At 36.9% G+C, this 21684-nt stretch overlaps 1 protein-coding gene across 2 annotated transcripts; it reads right to left on the bottom strand.

The window, feature by feature from the left end:
• Positions 1-419: 419 nt before the first annotated feature.
• Positions 420-4515, bottom strand: LOC115972496 (autophagy-related protein 8f). 2 transcript variants are annotated; one of them, XM_031092807.1, is made up of 6 exons: positions 4388-4515; positions 3667-3708; positions 3494-3549; positions 2310-2362; positions 835-953; positions 420-732 (listed from the first exon to the last, which is right to left on the bottom strand). In XM_031092807.1, the coding sequence occupies exons 2-6, from the start codon at positions 3701-3703 to the stop codon at positions 629-631; spliced, it is 369 nt and encodes a 122-aa protein (XP_030948667.1). In that variant the 5' UTR covers positions 3704-3708; positions 4388-4515; the 3' UTR covers positions 420-628. The 2 variants fall into 2 exon arrangements, with proteins under 2 accessions (XP_030948667.1, XP_030948666.1); XM_031092806.1 differs by having other exon boundaries at positions 3667-3714; positions 4388-4514.
• Between the last annotated feature and the right edge of the window lie 17169 nt (positions 4516-21684).

Raw genomic sequence — 21684 nt, 5'->3', positions numbered from 1 at the left:
GTCCCTCTACATACCCTAAGTCTAAGATGCTCCATAGCTTTAAGAAACTCCTAACTCCAGATTTATATTTGGTAAGTTCAGAGTTTCAAACCTTCCACAAAGAAGAAAACTGCGTGGCAAATTTGCTACGGCTTTAGTTAGCTCTGTAGTTCTGCAACCAGCAACTTGATAGTTCAATGCTAAGCCTAGTTTTGATAATTATGGGATGGCCTCCAAACCTATACCTGGTGTTTGGTCTAGGCCTAGCCTGCATAAAACAACCAGCAACAACCAACCACTGACACATTGAGGTAGTTACCAGTACCACTACTCCAGAACCGACTAAAGTTTACTTGAGCCAAAAAAATTCCCCTCTAAACAATCTAAAATTATAATCTCTTTTATTATTATTATTACTAATTAAAACTGGAATCTACCTATAAGGTAAACAGGGATCAAAGAGCATGATTATTGAAAGTGAGAAGCAGAAGATTTTAAAATTCAAACTGGTTCTTAGTTTTATCCTGTACATATATATACCCTTATATAGGCACAATAATGAAATCATCCTGAGCGAGGAAAATAAGATGCACCAAGGAAATTAGATATGGTGAAACTTTAAAGAAAGAACATTTTATGAAATCAACAACTACAGTGGAATCTGAAGCCCAAATGTGTTTTCGCCGCTGTAAGTAACATAGAGAAACCCATCTTCATCCTTCTTCTCCTCATATATAGCAGACATGATTGCGCCTGCAGAAACCAAACAAAACCACATTTAGTGAGCTGTCTCAAATCAAAAGGCCCAAATAGAGCATGTATCTTGTGGATGATCGTATTAGCAGCAAGTTTTACCTGTTGGTGGAAGGACATTGTCTACAAATATAAATATTGCCTTTTCTGCACTCAGTTTAATCCTTTTGCGGATCACATAGACAAATTGTCCCACTGTCAGATCAGCTGGAACAAGGTACCTGAAATTTGCTCAATTAGTCTATGGTGGGGAGGAAAAAATAAGCACAACAAAATATTAAACGTAAGGGTAGGTATAATATACTGAAAGACCATGATTACACAGAAAACAGCACCGAGACTTGGAATTAGCCTTTACAAAAACAAATTTGATCGATAATAACAGTTTTTGGTAAAGAACTAGCCGGACTACATGGAGAGTACCAACTTGTTTAAAAATTACAAACCAAGATTCAAAGAATAAGAAGTACCAAAAACATATGATAGGGATGTTTCCTAAACGATCATCCACTCATATCAAGAAGGTAACAAAGACTTTTTAATAACATGAACAAGGCATTCTACACCATCAAAGGTCCTACTATTGCTTTCCCGCCTAATGGCCTACAATATACATAAAGTAGTCTTCCAAACTATTACACTCCTGTGATTATTGAACCTTTACAAGAAGTAAGAAGTGAAGACCAAGAAAGCAAATGAAGGGTGTTACATTTGTACCTTATTATGAGACAGCTAGGATCTTTTATTGTTTGATTAGCAACAGAAAATTTGGTGTCGAAATACAAACAAAGAGTGATTCTTTACACTGAATGATTTTTTTTTCTTTAGGTAGATAGTGGGGGAGGGGGAGGATCAGGACTGAAGATGTGATGCTTAAATTTAATAAGACCAATGCCAAATTCTGTTTACCTATGACTCCGGCCAAGTGCCATTACAGGATAATACAGAATAGGGCAGGTATACTAAATACAGTAATAATTGTATCAGTACTGTTGCTTCTCACAGGATCATTAATAATCTAGGAATTGTTAAGAAGCACAAAGCATTGGTGATGGAATATTTCACTTGCAAGTGATCATGTCAACCACAAGTTGAAAGTAAAGTGTTATATCATCAAAATACTGTTCTTTTTAATTGCTTCTTTTAACCATGAGATGCACATCATCAATGACCATCACATTAGATGAAATTTTCTTTTCAGTCTTTAAACAAGTTCTATGAAGTATGTCTGCTTGCGTGTGTGTGTGTGTGTGTGTGTGTGTGTGTGTGTGTGTGTGTGCGCGTGTGCATGTGTGTGAGTGCAAAACTGAATGGCTCTGTATCAAAAAAAAATTAATGAGCTATCTACACCAAAGAGGGAGAGAGGCCTACAACCCAGAGCCATTAGTAGAGGACAATGTGTTACTTATGTCCCCTAGTGATGCCTGTTAAGAACAATTCTACATAGGTTCTGTTTGAAACACTGACAGATATAGCTTTTCTAGGTTTAATTAAATTAAATCCAGATCATAGACATGGGAAAAGAAAGCAGGGAATGTAACAAGAGATTCCAAAACTAATAGTAGGAATTTACTTACTTTTTCTTATCAATGCTTGGGATGTCACTTCTCTCTGCCCTCTCCACAATAACCTTAAAATTATACAAGCAAGTTTTCAGAAAACTCAGGTTAGAAAACCAAAAGGGTAGAATGCTGATTAGACATATTATAATCATTAAATAGTCAGTGCAGCATTCATCTTCCAAAAAAAAAAGTATAATAAAGCCATGTCCTTGATTGAAGACAGTCACACAACCAAATTATCAATACTACATGATTTGATTTCTAGACTATGACCTTGCAACACTTTGGGTTTAACATCTCATAAATTTTCTTCCTCAAAATTTCTCTACCAATATATTTCAACTAAACATTAGGATCTAAATTTCATTACAGAAACTTTCCAAGTAAAATCAAGCATATATAAAGATTGAAAATAACATATTACAAAACTTAAAAATCTTTAATTTCATACAAAGATTCAGTATCGGCTTCTTTTTTCCCCAAATAACATCATGCTTTTTCAATAACTATTCTGTTTAACATGCCAAGCTCAATCGCATGTCAGACACTATATACAATGCATGCAATAGAAAAGTAAAAGGCCTTCACTGTAAAAGACCATATATGTCAATAGAAAGTTTAGATATGGAACTTTGATAAGGGATTCGCACAAGCACTAGAAAAAAGGAAAAATATTAAGGATATGTGCCAGGGATGATCAACAAACATAGACATAAATATGACTCTACCCAGATATAAAATAAAAGAGAAATAATTAAGTCATCTATGGTCGACACAGGAATCAGCAGTCATTCCAAAACCAAACAACAAAAGCTGTATTATACACGAGCATTTGGCTACCACTTCGATAAATATTTGTAGTCCCAAGCAGGTGCTCCTTGCTAGAAGTTATTGTTCATGGCTTTATACATCACCAACCTAAATCTCTGTAACCCTAATAGCCCCAAATACATTTGTAAAAGAATCTTGAAATCTAGATGTGCTTCTCAGTTTACAAGGTAAACTGAGAAGCAGCTGAAACTGCTGACTACAAGATAAACTTCAAAGATAGAAACATTCATGAGAAACAAGTTCAACCCAAACTTGACTTCATAATAGGCGAACAAAATAAAAAGATACCACAATGAATTCAGTATTCTCATTACAAACCAGAATTGCCAATATATAATTAAGCTTAAAAAGTAACAATTATTGCTCACCGGAATCCTATCTGGGTATTTCTCCCTAATCCTAGCGGCCTCCGCGCGTCTCTTCTCTGAAGACAAAAGTAATCACATATTCATGAGTTCAACACATTACACACCTTTCCATACACAACAAAGTAACAATCAGAAATTAACTCAAATTTCAAACTACAAATAATACTACATACCAAGATCATGCTCTTGCTTGAAGTAACTCTTTGCCATGTCTCCTGAAACTAAAATCCAAAATTAAGAAAACTCAACTCATTAAATCGAAAATTACTCCTCAGACAACTAATTAAGAGCCATAATAACACTGCGTTGATCAAACCCAAAACTATATATAATCTGTATTCTAAGTTTCTTGCAGACATAAACAATCATGAATAATAAGACCGATGACGACAAGAACATGAATTTAATCAAAACCTTGTCTTTAAAACCAAAAAAAAAAAAAAATTTGCATAGAACCTAAAAAGTAGTACACAAATTCATTATTAACAAAAATTAACTTCAAATTGAACTACCTTTGTCAATATCGTATACCCACAAAAGTTTGAACAAAAATAAAAATCTATATATTTTAAAGTATCTGGCATATAAACAATAAAGACCCAAATTTTTTTATTTAATTATAAACCTAAATAATAGCGCAAAAAAAAATTCTTTTGAAGAATCAAAAGCATAGAATACAACAAGCTCTCTCAAAATCAAATACCCCCAGAAGGGGAAAAAAAAACTTTTATTAACATAAATTTAAAAAGAATCAAAAAAGAATTATATTATAAAAAAATAAAAAAGACGAAAAATAATTTCAGGGCCTCTGTGTTTATTAGAAGGCTCGATTAATTGATTAATAAACAGAAAGTATTAAAATTTATTAAAAGAAAGAAAAGCAAGAGAAAAAACCTCTTGAAGATGAACCGAAAAAGAAAAAGGTTTTCCTTTTTCCGATCAGAACTGAATGAAGCTCGTGGGTTTTGTTTGGTTAAGCAAATTGAAACATATACGGCTTTTGCTTTGTGTTTCAACTATTTATATTGTACTACTAATATTATCCTATACTTGATAGCCAATTCATTAATACTTAATTAAAAATTCAAAAATAAGTGAGAAAGTTACAATGTGGTTGCTCATAGGTCTTTACAGACGTGGGGAACAAGATTTTTGAGAAATTTTTTATTAGATTTTCATGAATACATTTGAACCGTTGATTTGTGGTACTTTATGATTGAATAGGTGTAATCAATTTTTTTTTACATAAAGGATGCATCGAAGGGTTAAGGTTTTATTGTTATTATCGTCAAAGCAATAAGAACCGTTCATAGAGTTTGACCCTACTTTAGTGTTAATGTGCTATTGACACAAGCTATCAGATAAGTACTACAGAAGCTCGAACACAAGAGAAGGTGCTTCCACAAGTCCACAATCCACATGGAATAATGAGAATATGCCTCGAACCCTTTTCAATATAGGGACAGTATTAACAGGCCGATTCTTAGGATTTGAAGTTGAGCCCACTTCACTCAAAGTTGTGCTTCTTTTTTCTTTTTTGGGTTTTGTTTTGATTGGGCTACAACACAAAAGGATTCTACGGCTGCTCTCTATTTCAATATATTATTATTATTATTTTATCAACTAGATTCTCTAAATACGTTTTCATTCAAATATTTTACTACTAGTTAAAGAGAATTACTTTTTATTAATAATTGCGTTCGTTATTTATTTATTTTTTTGGGCCGAACTAATAATGGGGCTTGTCACGCAAGCGGCAAACAAGAACAATTCGAAGGGGCCTAATGACCTAAATTTGCCATGAACGATTTTGAAGGACCTGGTTACCAAAGTAATGGCCTAAAACCCTCAAATGAAAAATAATATATATATAACATATTATATATATTTGTCTCATACTATAGTAAAAAAATAATAATAATATAAAAAGCAAGGCCCTCACCTGAGAACAAAAAAATTAATCTCTTCTATTGACCAGTAGATGTATTGTCGATTTATCATACAATTTAAAATTTTTAATCAAGACTCAAAAATTTTAATGAATAATTTTTTTTTTTAAATCATCTTTTTGAATGTTGTGCTTTTGGATAATGCATTTTAATTTGTTTGTGATAGTGTAAGAGGGCAAAATTTGCCAAACAATATAATTCTGGAAACATTTTAAGCAGATGGCATGCGTTCAAAGTTAATTAGTTAATTGGACTTTTTTTTGAAGTCGAGTACAACAAAATTGACTTTCAATGGAAGTCGAGTTTATTATACTCGACTTTCTATCGAAAATGGATTAAAAAAAAGAGGAAAAAACGATTTTGGCTGGAAGACAAGTTTATTATAATCAATTTTGGCTAGAAGTCGAGTTTCTTAAAATCGATTTCCAAAAAACAATCCAATTAACTTTGAACACATGTCATCCGCCTAAAATTTTTCCAGAATTATACTGTTTGGCAAATTTTGTCGTTTAAGAGTTTTCAATCTCCCAAACACATTAAAGGTGAATATACTCTTCATTTATCTTTCTATTAAAATTGAAATTAGAATAAATAATGTTTCATACAAATTCATTATTGAAATTCAATGTTCAATACCTGAAGTTCAACATTGCTAGGAGAGACAACCACTATCTCAAATATGATATTTATTCTGATTCTAATGATTTAGATTTATTTTCAAATTTTAAATTGTAAGGACGCGATTTGGTGACGAACCTAAACAGTGTCGGGTTCGCATGTGAAAAGGCCCCTAACAATATCATTTGTAGAGCGTGGGTTTGGAAGGCTAGGCCTTGGTGGAAAGGCGGTGGGCTTTTTGTGGTATTCATACAAGTTTCGGTTTTCCTTCACCCCTGGAGTCTTTCTCCTGGATGTGGGCTGGGAGGCTCTGGTTTTTGGCCATTTTTCCCAACCCTCCTTTTAGGTTACTTGTTTTTTCCTTTTATATTCGCCTGCGTTCATTGTCCTTCGTCCACGTATAGGGTCAACCTTTCCAAGATTGATACTTGTCTCATCAACCCATATTCAAAGTCGTTAGGGGTGGTTGTAAAAGCCAAAGAATGCGGCTCTGTCAGGTTCAGAGCATTGAATGGCAGTAAGGGCAGCTTTCCCTGGATATTTTAGATCTTTCTTCCTAGTTTCAGTCCTATACCGTTTTTACCCTTCTTTCAGGGGGGACTTTGGGTCTGCCGAGGACTGAGCTGTCCTCGGTGGTATCCATAGGCTATTTTGTCGAGTTTGGGCCGTAGCCCTCCTCGGCTTGGGCCTTCGGATTCTCCCCAGGTAGATGGGCCTGGCCCATAAATCATTTGGGCCCCACAATAGCCCCTCAAAACCCAGCTGTCCAACCTCTTGGTTGGGAAAGGGGGTTTTGGTGATGCCGAACCTCTTCCTACGGCCCAATCAATTTGGCCCATTAATAATACTGGCTGCTCTTCATCTGTCCAAGAAATGTGCCGATCTATGAGACAGTTTTTGATTTCGCGCTTGATGCGCTCTTATCGTTTGGGTTTCCCAAAACGTGCTTTTAATGACCACTATTTACGAGACTACTTTAATTCGGCGGTTTGTTTTGATGGGGTGGAGAAACGGAACCGGCATGTTGGTGTTGGCAGATTCCTTTGGAGATCTGAACCTATTAAATGTCTCCCGCTCCACCCTCTGTATAAGAAGGAAGGGAGAAGGTTATTATTTTCGTAAAGAATTCCTTCTCATCTTTCTGAGATTTGAAATACTTGGCCTCCCCTAGGGTTCATTTTACCCACTGGTTCACAAACTAAATCGTGGTATACTTTATCATAACAACGAGTGATGCAGGAGTCAAACCCCTCCCATAAACTCCATGTTCCAATAAAGCTCATTATAGCTCGATCGGGACAGGGATGACGAAGACTCAAAATCAACCTCACCCTTCTTTCAGTCAAAATCCGAAGCAGGGGCTTGTCACGTCCAACTTTCGGCGTGACTGAGTCGAGAACACCTACCATCAGTACCAACCGCTCTCCTATGAGCATACCTAGTATGGCTCCAGTGTATTGGAAGTCAGGATCGAGGCAGGGACTAAGTGCCCTTACTTCTCCCTCTCTTCCTTCACTGGTGCTATCCTCCGTCTCCCTCTCTTAGTCTTCCAAGCACCAGTTCCATCCTGGTGCTTTCACTTCTCCCTCTTTTGCTCCTTTTTCTTTCTTTTCATCTCTTCTCTCTTCTTCTCCTCCTTCTTTACTCATGTCCTCCATCTTCTTCATTCATCTCCTCCATCTTCTTCATTGATTTCTTCCTTACTATTTCCTTCTCCTTCATTCATTTTTTTTTCAAAGAAGGTTCTTATCGTAATATGAGCAGTATTGAGGCAGAGATTGGAGAGACTTTGAAGACGAGTTTAAAAGACGCCTGACAGTTTACTTATCTGTACTACGGATGTAATTGTTGCTTAGGCAGTTCTCATTTTGTATAGGCTCGCTTGAGCCCCTCTTTGTACGTTGTAATAATTTTTCGTATTAATAAAAATTGTTGTTACTTTATTTCGCATGTTTTGTCTCTATGGCTTTTCTTTTCTTTTCTTTTTAAATTTACAAACGCTGCTCGGCACAATAATATAGCATCTAAATCAATGACGACTAAGATCAAAATACTTGATAATAAAAAGATGTCGCCATAACTTTAATAGAAACGCTTGGCACAATAAGGCCGACCAGTGAAAAGTAATACTTACCCCATGCTAGCCGAGGAGTAAAACGAAGGTTTGATGCCGTGTGAGGAATAACCATTTGAAGATATCGCACTCACCAAATGAACAGCCTTCTTATGCGACTTAATGCTTGGGCGTTTCACCACCTTCCTCACAACTTTACTGGTCTTAACCTCTTTATGGTGTTTAAGCCGTGGGTGAAGTGACCTGACATTTTTATCAAGTAACCCATCTTACAAAATTCAAACCTTTCCTTGTCCAAGTATTTGGTTTCCCCATTGGCTTGGGTCCGAGGACCATACAAGGCCTTGGTTCTGTCCAAAACTTGTGATTTTTTCTTGGTTAGGCTTGAGTCCGAGGTACTTGGTTCCCCCATAGGCTTGAGTCCGAGGACCATGCAAGGCCTTGGTTCTGTCCAAAACTTGTGATTTTTTCTTTTTTGTACTTGGTTTCCCCATAGGCTTGAGTCCGAGGACCATGCAAGGCCTTGGTTCTGTCCAAAACTTGTGATTTTTTTCTTTTTTGTACTTGGTTTCCCCATAGGCTTGAGTCCGAGGACCATGCAAGGCCTTGGTTCTGTCCCTGGGCCCATATGCTGAACGGGCCTGGGCCGCGAATTTACTGGGCCCATAAATTAAGAGGTATTTCCATAGTCTTTGATCACGCGGTACTTTTTGGCGTCCCAGTGTTCGAGGTGCGCTTTCTCGAGACTTCTTTAACCTCAAGGCTGCAGAAGGCGTTGGAAATCGAGCCTGAGACGTTTTGTCTGTAGCGTTCCTTGGGACGCTGCGTGAATTAAATGCCACCGGTTTATTTCTGGGTATAAATGGGATAGGGGGTCACTTCACTTGCACATGAACTCTCATGTTCCCTTCAGAACCATACTTCTTCCATATCCGCGATCTCTCTTTCTAGTGCCACTGCCTCAAAGCAAGATGTTTGAGGCGTGGATGGGGATGAAAGGTCTCCACCCGCTTCAGAGGCACCGAATCCTCAAGGTGATGTGGTATGGACAAGGATGGCACAGATCCAAGCCAGTCCTCCGCCTTGACAGGAGGAAGATAGTATTCCTCCTTCTTTTAGCCAAAATCCGAAGCAGGTTCTGGTCATGCCAGATTTTTGGTATGTCAGAAAAAAGAATTTCCGCCATCAGCGCCGTCTGCCTTGTAGCAGGCAAATTTTTGTGGGGGCTCCCCAACTTCCGGCTCCCTGCACCTTTCCTGTAGATGGTGTTAGCCTGAGGTCAGGTTCCCTGCACATTTTCTTCACCGGTGCAGGCCTCAAGTTGGGTTCTTTTGCTGCCTGAGTTATGGGCGCGCAGAAGCATTGAGGAGAAATAAGGTCTCGAGGCAGCAGTCAACCTCTCCTCTTTGCTACCTCCACGGCTTTATCTTCACTCTCTTGTATTTTTCGTTACTTACGTAGTTAGCTTCAATATAGGCTTTGTCTCGGCTTTTCATTGTACACTGTACTGTTCCTTTGTCTTAATAAAATATGTGTCTATTTCTCTATACATATCTTTCTTCTCCGTAACCACTACTTTGTGCATGAATGTTAAATATAAGCTTGCCCTTAATGACATTCTAGGCAGAAAAATGTCTTAACACAGATTCATACTAGTTTAAACTTACAAATATTATCAAGCATAACAAGGTTAATCATTAATAAATTAAACTCTTGGAACTAACCGGGATAACCGCTGAGTGCTGCGCGATGCATACTAGAGCGATGTCCGAGAACGATAAACTCTAAATCATTCGTCCGAGAGGGTAGCCGAGTATCGAGGGGCTTTGGTTGTGCTTTTGGGTAATATGTTGCGCCGTATCGCATCAACCCCTTTGATACTGGGGATCTGAGGGTAGACCGAGGAATCCGCGCAATCAAGGTATTAACCCATCTGTTAACGCGGAGTTCTCTTTGGATGGATTTCGAGATTTATGTGCCATAGTTTTTTTTTCTAGATAGTTGGTTCCTCATCCAGGTAGTTGGTTTCCCCATAGGCTTGAGTCCGAGGACTATGCAATGCCTTGGTTCTGTCCAAAACTTAGTTTTCCTCATCCAGGTAGTTGGTTTCCCCATAGGCTTGAGTCCGAGGACTATGCAATGCCTTGGTTCTGTCCAAAACCTAGTTTTCCTCATCCAGGTAGTTGGTTTCCCCATAGGCTTGAGTCCGAGGACTATGCAATGCCTTGGTTCTGTCCAAAACCTAGTTTTCCTCATCAGGTAGTTGGTTTCCCCATAGGCTTGAGTCCGAGGACTATGCAATGCCTTGGTTCTGTCCAAAACCTAGTTTTCCTCATCCAGGTAGTTGGTTTCCCCATAGGCTTGAGTCCGTGGACCATGCAATGCCTTGGTTCTGTCCAAAACCTAGTTTTCCTCATCTAGGTAGTTGGTTTCCCCATAGGCTTGAGTCCGAGGACTATACAATGCCTTGGTTCTGTCCAAAACCTAGTTTTCCTCATCCAGGTAGTTGGTTTCCCCATAGGCTTGAGTCCGAGGACCTATGCAATGCCCTGGTTCTGTCCAAAACCTAGTTTTCCTCATCCAGGTAGTTGGTTTCCCCATAGGCTTGAGTCCGTGGACCATGCAATGCCTTGGTTCTGTCCAAAACCTAGTTTTCCTCATCCAAGTAGTTGGTTTCCCCATAGGCTTGAGTCCGAGGACTATGCAATGCCCTGGTTCTGTCCAAAACCTAGTTTTCCTCATCCAGGTAGTTGGTTTCCCCATAGGCTTGAGTCCGAGGACCATGCAATGCCTTGGTTCTGTCCAAAACCTAGTTTTCCTCATCCAGGTAGTTGGTTTCCCCATAGGCTTGAGTCCGAGGACTATGCAATGCCTTGGTTCTGTCCAAAACCTAGTTTTCCTCATCCAGGTAGTTGGTTTCCCCATAGGCTTGAGTCCGTGGACCATGCAATGCCCTGGTTCTGTCCAAGACCTAGTTTTCCTCATCCAGGTAGTTGGTTTCCCCATAGGCTTGAGTCCGTGGACCATGCAATGCCCTGGTTCTGTCCAAAACCTAGTTTCCTCATCCAGGTAGTTGGTTTCCCCATAGGCTTGAGTCCGTGGACCATGCAATGCCCTGGTTCTGTCCAAAACCTAGTTTTCCTCATCCAGGTAGTTGGTTTCCCCATAGGCTTGAGTCCGTGGACCATGCAATGCCCTGGTTCTGTCCAAAACCTAGTTTTCCTCATCCAGGTAATTGGTTTCCCCATAGGCTTGAGTCCGTGGACCATACAATGCCCTGGTTCTGTCCAAAACCTAGTTTTCCACATCCAGGTAGTTGGTTTCCCCAGAGACTTGAGTCCGGTGGACTACGCAATGCCTTGGTTCTGTCCAAAACCTAGTTTTCTCTTTGTGTGGGATCTTGGCTTTAGGGGAGTTAGCTCCTCAGCCAAGCCCCTAGAGTTTATCCATACGGTTAACGTTACCAAGTGCCTAGTTTACTCTTTACGGGGGACCTTGGCTTTAAGGGAGTTAGCTCCTCAACCCAGCCCCTAGTCAAGAAACGCAGTCCCTAACAGAGCTTTATACTAGAACTCTATAACCAACGATTAGATATATCGAAGAGACTCTATCGACCCACCTCCTATACCAACACACAAGCCTTTCCCACAGACGGCGCCAATTGTAAGGACGCGATTTGGTGACGAACCTAAACAATGTCGGGTTCGCACGTGAAAAGACCCCTAACAATATCATTTGTAGAGCGTGGGTTTGGAAGGCTAGGCCTTGGTGGAAAGGCGGTGGGCTTTTTGTGGTATTCATACAAGTTTCGGTTTTCCTTCACCCCTGGAGTCTTTCTCCTAGAGGTGGGCTGGGAGGCTCTGGTTTTTGGCCATTTTTCCTAACCCTCCTTTTAGGTTACTTGTTTTTTCCTTTTATATTCGCCTGCGTTCATTGTCCTTCGTCCACGTATAGGGTCAACCTTTCCAAGATTGATACTTGTCCCATCAACCCATATTCAAAGTCGTTGGGGGTGGTTGTAAAAGCCAAAGAATGCGGCTCTGTCAGGTTCAGAGCATTGAATGGCAGTAAGGGCAGCTTTCCCTGGATATTTTAGATCTTTCTTCCTAGTTTCAGTCCTATACCGTTTTTACCCTTCTTTCAGGGGGGACTTTGGGTCTGCCGAGGACTGAGCTGTCCTCGGCGGTATCCATAGGCTATTTTGTCGAGCTTGGGCCGTAGCCCTCCTCGGCTTGGGCCTTCGGATTCTCCCCAGGTAGATGGGCCTGGCCCATAAATCATTTGGGCCCCACATAAATTTTTTAAAAGAAGTCTCACAAAAGAGATGAAAATATTCCAATTAACGTACTAAATTATATAAGAAGACTAGATTCTATTTCTGATGCATGTATCGCTTACAAAATATTACTAACAGTACATGTTATAGTTGTGTCTATAAAAAGGAGTTTTCCAAAATTAAGGTTGATAAAATTATATTTAAGATTGACTGTCTCAAAATAAAAATTAAGTGGATTACCTATATTACCAATTAAAAATGAAATTTTAATAGAACTTGTACAAAAAAAACCTAATTAGTAGTAATTTTCCCTCTCAAAAAGTAGGAAAGAAATATTTTTAAATGAAAAATATCAAAATATAAATATTATTCAATTAATATTTAAAAAATAAGAGAAGCCCCCACTTTAAATTGTCACCTTAGTCCTAAAATATATTGAATCAGTCCTAGATTCAACCTCAATAGTAAGCCCATGGTGGATTTGTTTAGTAGAATGGGGGATGTCTTCTGAGTGGCTGGATGTTTGCCACAGGCTTTGATTATTGTGTGTATTAGGGGATGCTTGCACCAAGCAGCAAAGCTCAATTCAGCCAAAGAGGACATATGTTGTTCCTTATATTTTTCTTAAAAACTTTTCTATCTGCTTGACCCTCCTTACCCTGCTTCATTCCATGCAAATTTCCCCCACCCCAAAGAGGAGATTGGACAATGATAAGTTTTGCTCCGCCCACCCTGAATATATATATATATATATATATATTTATATATAAATTTAAACTTTTCTATACATATCTAAGTTAAAATTTATTTTATACATATTCTATTACCATTTCTAAAATACTTGTCTCATAGTCATCATTTTTCCTTATGCTTCATTTTTATCTTATCACTCTCACTAGGATTAGTAATACATCTCCAACCTACTCCAAACTCGATATGTTCCACTCCTACCCTATGCAGGTTTTTCCCAACTCGAAGAAGAGATGGGGTGAGGACTAGGCATCCATGATCTGACCCACCCCACCCCATTGTCATCCTTTTGTGAACCTACTGACTTGAATATTTTCTGCAAATTGAAGTCTATACAAAGATAAACATGCTAACGCCCACCAAATCTCAGAGGGAACCATCTTCTTTCTGTTTAGAATGTCTAAAATTGTTAATTGTGAGCATCCAAGGAATATTTTGAGGACACGAAAAAATGAGCAGGTTGATAAAGTGTGGTTTTTAGCTATGATTTCTACATCTGTCGTCTTTCCAACCAAAACACAAACCACTTGTAGCTGTAGGCATACCATATATATAACGTTCAATTAAAAAAAATACAGGTATCTGATGCTCTAATTGAGTAATTGTAATTTTAGGCTTTTAGCAAAATCATCTTCTAAAATGACTTTCTTTTTAAATTGCACAAAATTAATTTAAGGCAAAAATGAATGTAAAGGAGAAGAGAAAGGCAAAAGTGTAACATATTTTATACTTTTATCACTTTAAGTTATGAAGTAATAAGGATATAAAAGTAATTTCATAAAAATAGTCCAAACTTTTTAAGAGTATGAGAGTAATTTTTAAGATTTGAAAGGAAAGTATAAAATAAAAAATTGGAGAGAGTTTTAAAAACATACATTCAGATAGTTAGATTAAACTAGAGTAGCATTTTTCTTCCCTCTTTCTTTCTCTCCTCATTTTCCTTTTAACCAAACAAAGGAATTTGAATCTATTCTCTTCCCTTCTCACTCAGAGCATCTCCAGCAACTTCTTTATATTTTTGTACTGTTTGGATAGTGAATAGTGATATTTACCTTTTACATACCTATTTTTTCAAATACATCTTCCAACAGATTCTCTATCATTTTTCTATCTCATTTAAATATTATTTCTTCATTCATTATTTATTCATATTTTAACACACATATTCCCCATACCCTATCCCCACTCCTTTCTTTGCTAATTTTTTATTCTGTTTTATTTTTTTGCTAATAAATAGTAACACATAAGGTTCGGAGAATGACTATTCATTAACAAATATTTTTTTTTGAGTTTTAAAGAAGCTGTTAAAGGACTATTTTTTGGCTTCATTCTCCATTATAGAGATTATTTTGCTTTTACATAGGTTATTGAAGATGCTCTCATGCCTTCTAACCAAACATAATATAAGAGAACAAATTATTGAGTAGAGCTTTATGAAATCAAGCATGAACAAACCGAGATGTTACATGTCAATCAACTTTTGAGAGCTCGTACATCTGCACGTGAAACTAACCATATCAGCCTACAAGGCCAAAACCACCCTACCTAGGTGAGTTGAATGGTAAGGTTAATATGTTTTTTTTTTTTTTTTGATAAGAAGGTTAATATGTTATAGTCAATGAAATTCCTAGTGACATAGTCGTACACCCACATGAGAGCATAGGATGATAATCTAACTGAGACCACTTTTACAAGCACATGATAAGACCAGTTACTTGATCTTGTCATTATGTGAATCATTCGTTGCCGCATTTGAAAGGAAAATCTCTCTCCACACCTTCAAATTTCTTTTATTTTTAATGGATTGTATTTTTTTTTATTATATCTTTCATATTTACAAAATTTCAAAAAAATAAAAAATCAATAGTTATGTCATCAATAAAATATTTAAATTTCAAGTTTTGTGATCTAAAATTATGCAAAAAATACAAGTTTATTGATTGAAAAGTAAATGATATATGTTTTGAACAAAATTTGAAATGCGTGTTAAAAACATAAAAAACATGAAATCCAATGATTAGATTTTCAAATTTTTCATCAAATAAAAAAAATATATGACGAGTTTGAAGAGTTTCTTTCCAAACTAGTTTAAAGAAAAACCTTGTCCCATTTGAAAGTAAGAACAACCGATGAATTTGAATATTAGAATGGCCGGCGAGGAGATTTAAACATTAAAGGGGTGTTTGTTTGAGGAAGCAAATACCCAGTAGAGTCCCTTTATCAGTATCAGAGTAGATTTGAAAAATAAGAGAAAATAGGGTAGAGAACATAATGGTACTGAAACCTTATGTGATACTGATACCTATTGTTTGAGGTTCCAATCTCACCCTCTATTCTCCCTACTATTTACCTAATTAGAAATTAAAAGAAAAAGTATAGATAGTAATTTTGCTTAAATCGTTCATGTTACATCTTTTACCTCAACAAATATATATCATCCAGATGGATCTAGTGCAACTAAACACTAGACCTAATCCTTAGTCCTTACCGAAAATTGATATATCAATTTTAAAAGGGAGGATCATAGACATAGTCACACCAAGGCCAAGGGAGTTGGGCCCACTAAGTTGCAAATTTTTTTTTCGTAAATATATTAGGGTCTAATTCAAATTGAGACGAGGGAAAATAAAATTTGATCCTCCTTTCACAAATCAATCCAAAAAAAATCACAAATTAGCCCAAGCGCCACATATCAACCCACATTTTATTTCAAAATTGACAAAAAATTCAAAAAGAAAAAAAAAATCAAATACCACATTGTACGGCCCCTAACATCCAAGTCCATTTGGGCCTTGGGCCATGGATCAATAGTATGGCCCAAGGGCCCAACCTCCGTTCCGCTTGGGATCCTGGCCCGAGCCCACAAAAACTACGAGCCTAAATTGGGTGTTGTTCAAATGCCTGATAAGCGAACAACGGATTCCAGCTCACATATTGCTCGGCAAGACATCCCCGAACAATATGCAAATGTTCGGTTACATTGCCCTATGAGTGCCCGGCAATGCCTTAGGAAACTTCGCTGCTAAGCACACTTACTGCAGTGGGAACCATTTTCAAAGCCACTCACACCTAAACATCCATTTAAAATTAACGACATTGGACCTCTCATTACACTAGTTTAAAGGTAATGATAATCCCCCCACTAATAATTGGCTATGAATAGGAGAAGCTAAAGAATGGAAGGGGGATGCAATTTTGTGGAGAGAAAAGAGAAAGAGAGAAAAGTGATCTCATTGAGTCTTAAAATCTAGAACAACCCAAAGTAGGATACCCAAACCCACCATAAAAATAAGTTGTAAGCCCAAGTGGAGTTTAGCCCAGTAACCCTGTCTTTGGTGCGCACACACATAATCGTTCAATTTTTGTTCATGCTAAATATATGCTTATTTCAGTTGGGGAAATGTTAACAAGATCGTAAGGTACTCGTTAAAGATGATTTATTGTGGGATCCACCTAATAAAAAAATTTTATAAATTGATAAGATGATTGAAAATAGTACTGAATTGACAAATGAAACTAAAAAAATCAACTTTATTGGCTCTACACCCTATAAAATTAGTAAAAATCTAACATAAAGCAAAATAAATTGACATAAAGGTCTTTCTCAACAGGCACCATTAACACTACCCTTTGAATTTTTATGATTTTATTTTATTTTTATACTTCAGTTCTCCTAACTCGAAATCCTAGTTTCGTTACGTGTCATTTGCTGCTAGTTTTTATCCAATGGCGGCGCCACCTTTGTTGGGACCACCTTGGCCTAAAAAAAAAATTATATATAATAATTTAAAATTTTATATTTATTTACCTTTAAAAAAAAATTGGGACCACCCTGAATTTTTTTTATGCCAATAAAATTAAATTTTGGTCCATAATTTGAGCAACTTAACAATATGTTGGGGTCTTTTAAGGAAAAAGGAAAAACTCAAAAAAAAAAAAAAAAAGAACTAAACTTTGAAAAAAAAATTATAATAAAACTACTACAGGCTGGACAGTGGCTTGATTCCTTCAACTAAGTACACTGCCCAATACAACACCATTTTCAACCTTTTATTATTTTTTATTACAGTATTATTTTTTCTCACTAGACATATATTACTTACTTCTCATTTTTAATTATTTTTTCTTGTTTATTCTTAACCACACATGTCTTCTGTCTCTTCGATTTTTACACTTCATATTTTTAAATTTTATCACATCTTCATCTACACTTTTACGTCTACGTTTTGCCTTCCTCATTGTTCGTAATTTCTGTGTCTTCTACCAGTAACAGTGCGACAATGTTTCTTCTCAAGTTTTGAGTCTCAAATTTCTCAATACGATTTTTTTTTAAGCTGTACACGTACCTTTGTTCATTTCTTTTCTTTTCATTTTTTTTCCTTTTGAGGTTTTTTGGTTTATCGAATGCAAATTTGTTTTGGTTTTAAGAACAAATTTTTTTTTTCAAGCACAAACTTCATGCCGATGGTATTTACTGAAACACCCAAAATAGACCAAAATGACTCGAAATTTTTTCTGAAGTAGAATAGGGTAGGTTACTGTTCCGGCTTGTTTACCGGCACAGTATTTCCGGCCATTACGGCCAAAATGGAATGAAATTAATAACATTAAATCAAACCTAATTATCTAAAGACTAAAAAAATAAGATTGTATAATTTATACTTTCTAAAAAACACTTTGAACAAAATTTCTGAAACCGTCACTGCTTTTATTCCATCAAAGCTAGTCCAACACGCCAATGCCGTCCAAAAGAAAAGAATGATCCATGACATAAATGAGATAGAAAATGGAGTGAGAAAATGGGAAACAAGACTCACACAAAGTGATAGTCTTTCTAGCTTTCAAAGTCTTCAACTCGGACATTTTGTCGCGTTGAAAAGCTACTGATTCTAACTACTAACAGCTTCGCAGAAAGCTCTTAAATACAGTATCTCTTCATGGGAGGTATGATCGGCTACTTCAATGTGAGATATATAAATCTCCAAAGTCCAATAAAGTAATAAAGTAATAAACTGCTTAGAGTTTTATTGCCTATACAAGGAAAATGGCTTCCTCAAGATAATATTATGTTTACTTTTCTTTTACATATTTTTTCTCAAAGTAAAGAAACTAATATCATAATTAAATAGTGATAAATAATAAAAGGTTGAAATTCAAGTATTTTGAAATATTTTTTATAAGTATAATACGAAAAACTTTTAATTGCTTAATAACAGAATATGTGTGTTTTTTAGAGTATTCTTGTTTTGTGCAGTAAAAGCATGTTTTATTAGAAACTATGTACGTACAATATATATATATATATATATATATATATGGTGTAGTACGCGTACTTTATTAACTATACTCAAAAGCAGAATAAGTATTAAATTCTAATACTTACAAAATAAAAAAATAAAAAAATAAAAACTTATAATGTATTACTATTTACTAATAATTTCGTAATATTCAACTCTCAATATTCTTCAAATAAAAATTTTTAAATAAAAAAAATCACATAAGGGAAGTATATAAATAAATAAATATATATATATATATTCTTTAAGGCAAAAATACTATTTTTGTTACTATATTTTGGACTTACTTTCAATTTGGTCCCTAAATTTTCTCAACATTTAATTTAGTCTTTAAATTTTCAAACTTGTAGTCAATTTTATTATTGTCATCATCTCACTTATGAAGGGGAAATTATTGTGTACTCCTGAAATACCATAAATGCATATTCTCTCCTCTCATATAAATGATAAGTCTCACTAATTAAATTTATGGTGAGACCCACCATTTATGTAAGAGGAGGGAGTACACAATTATGATACTTTGGGAGTATCTAATAATTTTCTCTTAAAAAAAGGGAGGAAAGGTATACCAAATTCATGATATATTTTCTCACAAACTAAACTACTAGCTTGCTCACTTCATATTAAAAGATTACACGTGATGTTGACTTGCCGAAATTTTAGTGGCCATACATTAGATGGTGAAAGAACACATCAACGTTTAAAAATATTTTTCTTTTTTCTTTTTTCAATTTTTTTTAGAAGTGATACTTTTACGATATTTTCACAACACTTTCATAACAAATTACAGGTAATTAGTTGTTATTCGTTATAATTTTAATCTACCACTTAAATGAAATTTCTTGCTCCACCAATAACAACTCATAACCAAGGGAGTCGATTTTGTACCGTACCGGCCGGTACAGTCAGAATATATCGTATCGGCCAGCAATCCGGTACGTTCGACCCCCCTGTTTCGTACTGGAAAAAATCCCGGCCATACCGGCCTCGTACCGGCCAATTTCTGGCAATACCGGCTGGTACCGGGCATATCAGCCGGTAAAGAAAAAAGTTTTTTTTTTTTTTAAATTTTTTTGTAATTTTTGAATTTTTGTTAGGGCAGAATGATAACTTATTAGTATTGTAGGGGCCCGATTTTTAACGGCCCATGAACGACATTTGGCTCGCATGTAAAAGGCCCCAACAATATGATTTGTAGAGAGTGAGCCTGAAAGGTATGACCTTGGGTACAGGTGAGTGGTTTAGTCGTAGTTCCTACGGGAATTACTGCATGGGCAGACTTGGCTTGACTAGCTAAACCCTCCATTAACAAGGGTTGTAAGACTTAAGCTTCACCGGCCTCCTCCTTTAGCTTTGTTTTCTTCTTTTTTTATACTGGTGTTCCCTTCCCCTTTTTGCGTCCACGTGTTAATTTTACTTGTTGGGGTGCAGGCCTGTCCAGTCAACCCATACCTAGAGTGGTTGGGGGTTGCTGGAAAAGCACAAGGGCATGGTTTTAAGTATGGGCTTGTCAGACGCAGAATTTCGTATTACTGTGTTGGCGGCTTTTTCCCTTGCCTTTCCCCTGTACCAAGTTTGCCTCTTTTTTCCGGGTGTTTTGGGAGGTGCTAAACGTAAGATTGTCCTCGGCCATGTCTTCGTGCCCTTCTTGGGTTTCATCAGGCGTCCTCGGAGACAGCTCTCCTCGGCCCGGGTCTTGGGCCCAAACGAGGAGTGGGCTTGGGCCACAAATTATCAGGCCCCACAAGTATTATTTGTTTTCTTAGTATGCAATGGTAACTTTTAAGCTTTCTATTTTTTATATTGTTTTTTTTTCTTTTAATTGATACTAAAGTCTAAAACCATGAATAATTAGTTCTGAATTGAGGAAATGTTTTATGGTAAACTTTTATATTTATTATAATATATATACACACACACACATACATATATATATAGATATATATATATTGTGGGGCCCGAAATTTGAGGTCCCAGCCCACTTTACATTCAAGACCCAAAGCCTAGGCCGAGGAGCCCTATTGCCGAGGACGTATGATGAAAGGCCCACAAAGGCCCAAGGATGTGGCCGAGGACGATCTCACGCTCAACACCTCACAAAACGCCTGAAAAAAAGGACAAACTCAGTACAGGGGCAGGATAAGAGAGAAAGCTGCCAACACCGCAGTATGGAGCCCTACATCTGACAGGCCCATACTCCAAACCATGCTATTTAACATTTCCCAACCACCCCCAACCACTCGGATGTATGGATTGATAGGACGAGTCTATACCTCAAAAAGCAAAACTTACACGTGGACACTAAATGGGAAGTAAACACTAGTATAAAAGGGAAAGAAAGCCAAGGGAGAGAGGGGAGGATAAAAAATCCTACGAAAAGGAGAATGGGAAGGATATGATGCTCCTCGGAAGAAGTCCGAGGACTCAAACCCTCCAAGCTACATCGATGTAAGGCTTAGCTATTCAGGCCAAACCTACCTTCGTATGAGCTTCCATAAAAATCACGTCCAGACCGCTGTCCGGCGACCAAGGTCCAGCCTTTCAAGCCCACTCTCTATAAATTATATTGTTCAAGCCCTTTACATACGAGCCCAATGTCATTCTTGGGTCGTTAAAAATCGTGTCCCTACATATATATATATATTTATAAATATAAAAAATAGCGGTAAACCCGAAACGGTGCACTGGTATTGACTGGTATCCGAAATATATCGTACCGCTGGCCAAACCGGTACAGCCTCCGGTACGATATTGACTTCCTTGCTCATAACAACCTGCCACTTAGGATTTGCTGTGAAAATATTGAGGACATAGCATTTTTTTTTTCTTTTTCATTTTCATTTTCATTTTTTAATTTTCTTATAGCTTCTTGGTAACCAAAAAGAAACCTAGATCAACTAATATACCCGCATCCAAACCTAGACCTACCACCACCAAACCCAAATCAACCAATATAAAAGAAGATTGGAGATTCACAACTTAGAAGGAGACAAATAAACAGACAATGAAAAACATGGAAGCATGATACCACAATGAAGTGCAAATCAAACCCCCTAAAACCTCATTTCCTCTACTAGAAACCCTAGACTCCTTCCTACTACCACCAAAACCAACCACCACCTCCTCCTCTCTCCAAAACCCTAATCCTAGATCAAAACCCCTCCAAAAAATTTTCCCTAAAATACCCTCGATGACAATTCATCTTTTTAGTCAATATCCCCAAACCT

Source organism: Quercus lobata, chromosome 12 (assembly GCF_001633185.2).
Source record: "Quercus lobata isolate SW786 chromosome 12, ValleyOak3.0 Primary Assembly, whole genome shotgun sequence".
Classification (NCBI taxonomy): domain Eukaryota; kingdom Viridiplantae; phylum Streptophyta; class Magnoliopsida; order Fagales; family Fagaceae; genus Quercus; species Quercus lobata.
The sequence above is the reverse complement of the archived record's forward strand: the minus strand, read 5'-3'. Positions and strand labels throughout refer to the sequence as shown.